We start from the raw sequence: 9,791 nt of genomic DNA on the forward strand, positions 1-9,791 counted from the left end.
GATTCAAACCCGTTTACCTCCTTCTCAGTGCATTTGAGGTACACTTAGTTGGGCAGCCTAGCTTGGACACACACCGTCACTGGTATTGGTAGCGATATTGTTCAGTATGGAGACTGATACTCGGCGTCCCTGAAATTCGCGATATATCTTTTATGTAGCAGCCCACACTTCTGTACTGTTTGGACATTCGTTAAACCCTCTATATTCTCTTCTGTTTCTATAAAAGCCCAGGGATTCATGAAAGCCGACAGGCGCCGAATACAGCGCTTTGCTGACGGCTAAGCAAGAGACCGCAACAGGAATCGAATAAATAAACTGCAAACCACGGATACAACGTCGGACGGGTTCTTTCGAGGGTGCGGCTATGCAATTACTAGATGACAGCGGAACCATATATGCACGTAGGATACCATTGCCAGCAACCTCGCACAGAGATTTGGTCGCCGCAATCTTCAAACCCACGTCAAGAATCCTTTCATGCTGACCCATCATACAAAGTTGCTTTTGCCCCGTCGATCCTGCAACCGCTGGGTTGGGATGAATTGAGATGATAATTTTGGATGGGTAGGCTATTTAATTCCACCAAATTCCGGTGCCTATTTGTGTTTTGCTGTGCTGCGGGTGGCGGAGCGTTAGCTGCTCCGCCACCAGCTCCCTGATTCTGCAGCGTTTCTCTTGTCAGACGCCGTCAGCAGCCTTCCTGCGCGGCAAGCAACCAATCATACCATCCGCCATTTTTCTTTTCAGTGAGAAGATAGCGTATGGAAGGAATTAGTGCCGATTAGCGTTCCCCCGGAATCCCGCCTTTCCGGCTCGGTGGTCTTGCTGCGCATGGCCTTTGAGTGGCAGTACGCAGACTTTGTGTTGGCCTGCTCACCAACGCGGCCAACAGGAGCAAGGCCAGCCATTGAACAGCCTACTACGCGCTGTCAGACGCGGCTATGGAATAGGAACATCCCGTAGGGCTGTACATCTGGCGTCGTTTTATTTGTAAAGCAACCAAAACAAAAGTGCATATTGCACATCCGCAGACATGCTATATAACTGGCAGTGTTCTTTCTGAAATGGCTTCTTATTCTGCCTCATCATCACACAACCAACAGACAAACCAAAAAGAAAGTCTCTCACCTTTCCTATCTCGTTTCTTTTCTCATTTTCCTTAATCTCCTTGAGTCTATTTTCTTGGAATTTCTTTCCTCACACACAAAAACTTCACAATGTTCTCTCTCAAGACCCTTACCGCTACCCTCCTGGCTTCCGCCGCTGTCGTTTCGGCCGCCCCAGTTACCGCTTGCGAGGATAATGGACCGACCAAGACCATCGAGCTGACGGGCGTCACTCACTCCGTCGTTGCCGGCCTTGGTGCCAGCCTCACTTTCAACCCCGACAACGTCGTCGCCGATGTTGGAGATATCGTCGAGTGGCATTTCCTCCCTCGCAACCACTCCATCGTCCAGTCCAGCTTCGGCAACCCCTGCGAGCCCCTTGCTGACGGCTCGGGCTTCTTCCCTGGCTTTGAGTTCGCCACCGCCGAGGGCCAGGCTGAAAATGTCTTCCAAATTGTCGTCAAGGACAAGAACCCCATCGTATGTTTTCCCATCCTCTTCCGATAACAAAAGTGTGAATGCATACTAACAATGCTTGAAATAGTGGTACTACTGCCCTCAAAACGTCGGAAACCATTGCTCCTCCGGAATGGTCGGCGTTATCAACCAGAACTTCAACAACCAGGACTTCTCTCTCAGAAGACACAAGGAGATTGCTGCCACCAAGAGCCAGTCCATCATCCCCCCTGTCAACCATGTTGGCGAGGTTCTCCCTAACCCCAACCCGCTGGGTGGCTTCTAAATATGATTGACGGCGAGCATATCTGCATAGCGGGGAATTCGGAGTCATGGCGTTTGAGGAAGCAATCAATGCAAACTCGCTCTTTCGCATTTGTCATTGCTGAGCTCTCTGTTAAATCTTAGTTCTCGTTACTTGTTTTGCCATTTTGTCATGTATGTATATATAGGAAGTGATGCAATTCGGACCAATCAAGACAATGATATATGTTTTTCATAATCATTTCATCAAAGTTTTGCCTCTGTTGAGTTAGGATTCGCAGATGCACATGATCGCGACATGTTTATCATTACCAACTACCTCGACAGCAGCCGTCAAGAAATCAATGCTCAGGGACGATTGGTCAGTAAAACCCAAAGTGTACACCGAAGGCCGTGTCTGAGAAGCTGGCAAACTGCAAGGAGAAGATTTAAACATTGGAACGTTCGACCCCTGAAAAGCCGAAAAACCCCAAAAATAGGACCCAATCGTTCTAGAGGGGCCTTGATAGCTCGGTTCATTATGAAGTGCTCTTCGAGAAAACTGGATAGATTAGACGTTACGACTATTATCCCTACGTATCTCAAGTTCAAGATCCCATTCAGTAAGCTCCCTTCCTCTCAGCCCACTTCGGCTGCGGGGCAGGGTTGACCTTTGCAAAGCCCGTAGCGCTGACCATGCCAACTTCCCACTTGAGTCCCTCGACCTTTGCGCCGCCCTTCTCGTGGGCCCAGAGCGTGATGCCAATATGGTTGGATCCCTGGTAGTTAAGGATACCCTCGGGGACAGGGAAGCGGGTCTGGGGGCCAACGTGATGGACATATTTGCCGTACTGGTAACCGTTGATGAAGATCTGGGCACGGTAGGCAGTGGTTGTGGCGTTGGTGAAGGTCAAAGAAATCGGGATGTCGTAGCCGCTGGGGAGGTCAAGGTCAACGGTGGCAGAGTAGTAGGCAATGCCCGCCTCAGTAATGCCTTCAGTCGGGCCCTTGCTGTCCTTCCAGGAGCTCGAAGGGGGCTCAGGCCAGTGGTAGCCCTGTCGCTCGACGAAAAGCCCACCCTCGTTGAGAGGGCCGCGCTCTCTGTCGGCGTAGTCCTCACCACCCAGGTTTCCGGTGATCTTCCACTTGATGTCGGACTGCTCGTGTCCTGCAAGGTTGTAGTTGAGAATGCCGCGGGGGTTCTTCTGTTGCTCTTCGTTGATAACCCAGTTGCCATTCATACCCATGTGGTCCACCACGACAGTGAAGACGTATTTCTTGTCCTTGGTCAGCTTGGGGAGCTGGAAAGTGCTGTTGCGTGCGGGGGTAACGGCGTTGCCAGCCCAAGAGCCGATGAACTCGTCGTTGAGCCATACGGAAGCGCCGTAGGCGTTCCCGCCTTGGGTGGTGATGTTGAAGACGCTCTCCTCACCGTTGGCGGTGAAGTGTCCGCGGTAAAGCAACGATCCGGTGTGGTAACCGTAGTCGCCGCCGTACAAGCTGGTCGGGGTCTTGAGCGGGTTGGCCGAGTTGTAAGTCTTCTCGAGGCTGGCGTCAGTCCACAGCTCGTCCGAGTAGTCGGACTTGATTTCGGGGAGAGAGTCAATGTACTTCCAGCTCAACTGGCTGAGGCATGGAAGCTTGATCGCAGGGACCTTAAAGTCGACAGAGGCGGTTACGATGCCACGGTCGTTCTGCTTGAATTCGACAGACTTGCCGTTGAAGTTGAGCGTCTTGAGTGAGGCAGGAGCACCGCCGATAACTTCAATGGGAGTGGTGGCGTTGACATCGCCGGAAAAGCTGAGGGTGTCGCCGTTGACTTCGACGGTTCGGACGAGGTATCCGGCCTTGACAATCACGTCGGAGGTACCATAGTTGCTCTCGGTAGGGGGTACCCAGAAGTTGTATGCCTCGTTGCGGCCTGTTAAAGGTGAGCGGAGCCCGAAAGAGTTGTGTGTGGGGATACCTACTTAGAAGATAGACGTAAAGGTTCTTGTGGACGCGGACGACCTTGCGCTCGTCGGAGACAGCCCAGCCGAGGATGGTGTAACCCTCCTTCTGTTCGATAGTGACATCGGAGCCTTCGATGACATCGTCATCAGTCACATCACCTTGGTCGCCTTCCACTGCCAGTTCATGGTGCTCATCAGGGCCGCCATAAACAACGAGGACAGTCTTGTCGTCGTACTTCTTCCTGCATAGGGATTAGCAATGGCCCTCTTCATCAGCATCAAACTGTACCCACCAGGTGAAAATCTCAGCTGAAGAGTAGACCAGGTTCTTGTCCCCGACAGGGTAGTCGCTGACGTGGACCTTGGAGTCTCTCCTTGTAAGGTAGAGGCCGTCGCTAAGCTGGGGGATCTCAAGCTTGCCATACTTGACCGTGTCGACCTTCAGCTTGTAGCTCACGGTCTCGAGGGAGTCGTATTTGGTGTGTCTAACTCGGGTCAGTCACTGTTTTGCATCAGAAGCACCGGCGACCAACCTGGCAATGTAAAACTTGGTCGTCTTGGTAGTGGCAGGGGTGACTGTGATGGCAGCGTTGTTTGTGAACTCAAGCGAAGAATTGAACCGATCAGCCTCCAAGTAAGCAGGGGTAACATGGAAGAAGTTGGCCTGAAGCTTCGTCTCGCTGTACTTCTCGCGGTTGATGAGTCGCTCTTCAGTAATCTGAGCGCCATAGTCGTAGGAGGTGTATCCATCTGAGTGTCCGAGGTTGCCCCAGTTCGTGCCACCCCAAGTCTGTCGACGGTCATTATCATGTCATGAAAAGATATGGAGCACGGGGGGATTACCATGTACACGTTGAAGATGGTAGTACCGACAGCGTAGTTGTTCTTGAATAGAACACGTTCAAACTCGTGGTTCAGCAGACCAGCGCATGATTCGAAGCCAGCACCACCCCAAGGCTGGAAGCCGCCGCCTTGGAACTGTATGTCGTCAGTAATTTGCGATTCTTGACGCAACAGGGGTATTATACCTCGACAATGGTGTAGGGGCTGTCAGGTGCAATTCTGTTGTTCGTCGCTAGCCAGTCCGTGGGGAGGCCATTCTCAGGCCACACAGTAGGGTTCCAGCAATCGAAGCCCAAGGGGTAAGAGTCGTGACCATAGATGTCCACCTTTGCGGGGGTAGAGGTCGTGATGGCACCCAATTGCCAGGCCTCATTGTTCACGTATGGGACGACAACGCCGACGCTTCGGAACTGGTTGTCGACATACTTCCAGTAATCATAGTCGGGGAAAGGGTACGGCGCGATAGCAGCGTTGTACTCGTTTTCCATTTGGAAGAGAGTGACCGGACCTCCATTGGTGATCTGAGCACCGGCAATGATCTTGCCGATTGCGGCAGTGTAGCTGACGTCGTTAGCAGCAGTAACCATCAAGAGATATGTTATGCTTACTTGTCGGTAGCCTTCAGGTATCCCTCATCTCCAGACCTGAGGACGCCCTGGACTCTCTGCAGCCAGCCGGGGAAACCACCTCCAGTCACTTCGGCGTTGATGTACGGACCGGGACGCTGTTTGATATATGTTAGGCAACAGACAATGTTGAAGCAGGCAGACTAGGACTTACGGCGAAGAGGTACAGTCCAGCCTTCTGGGCAGCTTCGAAGAGAGGCTCCAGGGCGAAGATACCTTCAGCTCGGACTTCGCCAGGCTTAGCCTCCAGCAAACCCCAATTGACGTAGAAGGAGACCGAGTTGTAACCGGCTGCCTTGATCTTTTGCAGAATGTCAAACCAGAGATGAGGAACTGGCATTCTACGTTGGAGGTTAACAAGTGAACATGAATACAGTCAGTAGAAGGTTTCACCTGAACGCATGGAACTCGGCACTGAATACCATCAGTCTTTCGCCATTGATGAACAGACTCTTGTCGTCCCATGTGACCTGTTATTGTTAACTGTTTAACATTCACATAAAGAGCCAGGTGTCTTCTGAGGGCCAATGGCTTCACGGGAGAACAAGCAAACTCACGATATCCTGCTGCCTTCCATTCAAAAGGTGGAGGTCCCTTCCCACGGCTCTACCGCTGACTCCATTGAACCAGCTCAGGGCTAGCAAAGACAGGATTTTGGCGCGTGAGAGCAACATCTTGATCCAAGCTCTGAAGAACCGGAACCAACCCTAATCGCAGCTTACACTATCAATTGATGAGAGGTGAAGCGCTCCCAATCCTACGGAAAGCGCGGACATGTCCTCTATTTCACATACGAATCGTATATCCGCTCGCTCCACAAGGCGGACGGCAATATAGCTAACTCCAACTATGCTCTCCGCCAGAGCGTCGGAATTGGGAGCTTGTGAATGGTCGGCAGATGCAAGGCACAGCCATCATCATCCCCCAATCTCAACCGGCCGATCGATTAGACGAACGTCAGGCCCGTCTCCCCCTCTTCTACTCCAACTCTATGAACTCATCAGTCCATAGATGGCGAGAAGCATTGCATGATATGCATGCCGTGCAGCACTCGACCGGTACGGGGAATTGGTTGGGTGAGCTGACGGAGCGGAAAAAAAACTAAAAACACAACAGTAACGGCAGAGGACCTGGCACTTCTCATCACGTCTCCAACCAAAACCCTGTCTTCCCCCGCTCATTGCCCCGCGTTAGTCGGTTAGCCGACGCTTGGAAAAGCCATGTCATCCCCTTGTCGTCCCCAAGACCGACATTGCTTGAACGAGCTGGACAACAGGGTTGTCCCTGCGGATAGTTGCGCCACCTTCAACGGCCCGCCGCGGCCGGAGCAACGAGGACCGCGACGAAACTTCCGTCCATACAGAGCCCATAGCAGTCGCTTGGTCGAGACGGAAAAATAAGTGGTAGCTTCGACACTTTGTGCTGCGCAACTTTCTTAGGCTTACAGTTCGTCTGGAGGCTGCTCATCTTCCCTGGAGATCTTCCAGGCGGTCATCGGCAGGAAGACTTCAAGTGGATGGCCGGTCCGGGTCCCAATAAATAAGCGGCTGGTCACATGCGGCCAGAGCAGGGGGACGCGATGAGGTTACCCCGAGAAGTAGTATGTGCAAAGTAGTATTACGTCAAATTAAATTGGACGGTAGTGTTATTTGGCGGAAAAGTAAAAAAGGAAGATTGAACGAATCACCAAGCTCAATTAAGCTGTGTGGAAGTTTGCATGTGGCTTGCCTTGCCGGCAGTTTGTGTTATGTTCCAGCACCTTATTTTTGTTTTTGTTTTTTTAATACTTGTATTTCATTACGGCATGATTTACAATTATGCACTCACAATCACACCCGCAGATATGCTGCTGTGCGATACGTGAGCCCTGAGGGATATCAACTATTTACATGAATTTTCCTAGAGTTCGTTTCTCATGCCTGCTTAAGACCCAAAAGCTCGGTCAACTTGAGCATGCTGACAGTGACCTTGTTGGTGGTGCTAGGAGGAAGGACACCGGCGCCCATGATGAGCAGGTAGTCGGGGTCCTCCTCCATGATGCGCAGGTTACGGGTGTAGGCGCCGGCCTCGGGAGAGTCGTAGGCGACCCAGGCGTTCGGGTCACCGCCGCGGCGGTTGACGAAGAGAGGGGCGCTGTTGCTGCTGACGACGATGGTGCCGTTGCAGCCACCAACAGGAGACCAGACAACGTTGGGGCTGTTGATGGGGAAGACGCCGCCGTTGGTGCTGTTGATGTAGTAGTCGGGAGCGTCGGCGAACTTGCGAGGGTCCTTGGCGATGCGGTAGTAGATGGGGAAGGAGTAGGGCTCGATGATGGGAGCACCACCCCATTCGAAAGTGTACATGTAGTCGCCGTTGGCGAGCTGGGTGACGAAGGGCATGCCGGGACGGTCGGTGTACCTAGGGTAGGTGACGTCGATGACGACGTCGGACCAGTTCTTGAGGTCCTTGGTGGTCTGGTGAGAGATCTCCTGGCCGTGGTCGGGCGAGCGCTGGTCGGCGTAGTAGAGGATCAAGTCATCCTCGAAGATGCTATGGTGAGTTAGTTCCTGATCGAATGAAGATAATGGGGATAACTGTTGACTAACAGAATGAAAGGCTCCCAGACGGGGGTCTCCTCGTTGTTGGGGATAGCTCTGCCGCCGGCAGCGACGTGGGACAGGAACTCCCAGGTGCGGCCCTTGTCCTGAGAAGCATACAGGTCGATCTTGGTCTGGCTGAGGTCGGTGGGAATGCTGTTACCAGCGAGGAGGATGGTTCCGGCAGGGTATCCGGCGAAGTCCTGTCTCAGCTCATACAGGAAAGGCTGGTAGCGAAGACCCCAGTTGTTGGCCTGGTCGTGGACCTGGCCGACTTCCTCCCAGTTGAGGCCACCATCGAGAGACTCGTAGATGGGGAACCAGACCAGAGGGGGCTCGGGCGAGTAGTTCTCCCAGGTGCCCAGGAGACGGCCGTCTTCCAGCTGGACGGTGCGAGGGTACAAGACGCGGGGGTCAGTGTAGTTCTCGGGAGGCTGGAAGATGAGGTTGCGCTCGAAGGTCTCGAGGGCAGAGGCGAAGCCGCAGGAAAGAGCGCCGACGGCGGCGAAGAGGGCGGACCGAAGCATGATGGCTGTGGACTCGACGATCTCTGCAGGATTCGACGCGTCTTGAAGGACGAGGTGCGAGTAGAACACAAGAGCTTCTTCACCGGACCGAGACGACGGTTACCTTTTTATAAGAGTAGCATTCGACATCGTCCTCACCGGCGCAGGACCCATAGCAGTGCTGCAAGGGGAGCAATTGAACTAGGATAAGGACCGCAAATGAAGACGCGATGCGACATGACCCGAGCTATGAGCTCTCACTCGGTAACCTCGGCCATGTGGCGATACCCATTACCTTCTTTTTACCCTGCTGCTCCCCCAGACTGGAGAAGCTGGAGAAGCTGGATGATGGTATTGACAAGGACATGGAGGAGACGAAACTCCACGGTGACCAACGCAAAAAAGTCTTGGTGCCAAACTAATAAGCGCAACTGACTGGGAGCATCGATGCGGGCGATAAATGGTATGCGCTCCAAACAAACCTCCTTCAGCTGTAACCAACACAGTAAACACGGGACTTGAAAGGCGAGGTTATGCCGAGACTGAGAGTAATGAAATTGGGGTCGATGGGAGCCGGGCCAATGTTATCTCGAGGTGCGCCATCCTTGGCTGCTTCTTTCGGTGAACCCCAAGAGTTGGTTGTGGGGATCGTGCGGGGTAAATGGAGACAAGTACCGAAGCAAAGAGGGTTGGCTGACCGAGATGCGCACCAATGGAAATTGTCAATGTCTGTCGTTTAGCTAGCTTGGCTTGCTTGTCCTACATTTGGGTCATGGGCCGATGTGAGGGGGAAATTCACTATGTGTAGTGGATCGCTTAGCTACCCATCCGCGAGAATACCTCGGGACTGTTTGTTCTTCACCTGTTCAGCTTCCGTTATATTCCTTTACTAGCCGCTTCACCGCCCCTCAATTGTCCTTGGCTCTGGGTTACGGTTATGTCATCACTTTTCAAGACCGATACTTATGGGTTGTTATTAATATTCTCGGATGTTGGTATTGAAAGCAAGGTCATAAACGGCTTTGTTTGTAATGAATTGTTGCGTAAAACAAATGGAAATCGCTGAACCAAAAACGATACAAGAGGCTACCTATTTGCATATGCGAATATTAAAAATTGATTAGTATTTGTGCTTAAACAGGCATACAATCAAGCTCAAATATCATGGGGCATTTCAATTCACAAAACAAAGTATAAGTTGCTGTATCGAGCAAATGTTGATCTGAGGTTCCATATCTTGGCTTGACCAAGCCCTTAACGTTTGTGATTAGAAGGACTTCAAATGCATGACTGTAGGTTTCACAGGGGGTGAAACGGAATTCCGTTCGTCAATAACAAATAACAGTAAATTGGTTCTAATCGATGGTTCATGATAGTTGAAAGTGGTGTTGTTGACTAGAAGGTGGGGATATTCCCCCTTGGCCTGTCACGTGGGTCTGGGAGGCTTGGGCCTCTCAGCCTGGCGGGCGTGTGGCTGGAA

General features: G+C 52.2%; 3 protein-coding genes across 3 annotated transcripts; 1 reads left to right on the forward strand and 2 right to left on the reverse strand.

Moving 5' to 3' along the window:
* Positions 1-1,217: 1,217 nt before the first annotated feature.
* Positions 1,218-1,848, forward strand: CTRU02_204169 (extracellular serine-rich protein; the record flags this gene model as incomplete). Its single annotated transcript, XM_036728261.1, has 2 exons — positions 1,218-1,586; positions 1,651-1,848. 2 exons carry the CDS (start codon positions 1,218-1,220, stop codon positions 1,846-1,848), a joined length of 567 nt encoding a protein of 188 aa, XP_036579970.1.
* Positions 1,849-2,425: 577 nt separating this feature from the next.
* Positions 2,426-5,900, reverse strand: CTRU02_204170 (beta-galactosidase precursor; the record flags this gene model as incomplete). Its single annotated transcript, XM_070204339.1, has 10 exons — positions 2,426-3,726; positions 3,776-3,999; positions 4,051-4,249; positions 4,280-4,547; positions 4,601-4,735; positions 4,786-5,161; positions 5,209-5,324; positions 5,381-5,567; positions 5,620-5,696; positions 5,784-5,900. 10 exons carry the CDS (start codon positions 5,898-5,900, stop codon positions 2,426-2,428), a joined length of 3,000 nt encoding a protein of 999 aa, XP_070062102.1.
* Positions 5,901-7,139: 1,239 nt separating this feature from the next.
* CTRU02_204171 (uncharacterized protein) lies at positions 7,140-8,332 on the reverse strand (the record flags this gene model as incomplete). The annotated part of the gene is made up of 2 exons (XM_036728263.1): positions 7,140-7,758; positions 7,815-8,332. 2 exons carry the CDS (start codon positions 8,330-8,332, stop codon positions 7,140-7,142), a joined length of 1,137 nt encoding a protein of 378 aa, XP_036579972.1.
* Between the last annotated feature and the right edge of the window lie 1,459 nt (positions 8,333-9,791).

Source organism: Colletotrichum truncatum (assembly GCF_014235925.2).
Source record: "Colletotrichum truncatum strain CMES1059 chromosome Unknown Contig_0002, whole genome shotgun sequence".
In the NCBI taxonomy this organism is placed as follows: domain Eukaryota; kingdom Fungi; phylum Ascomycota; class Sordariomycetes; order Glomerellales; family Glomerellaceae; genus Colletotrichum; species Colletotrichum truncatum.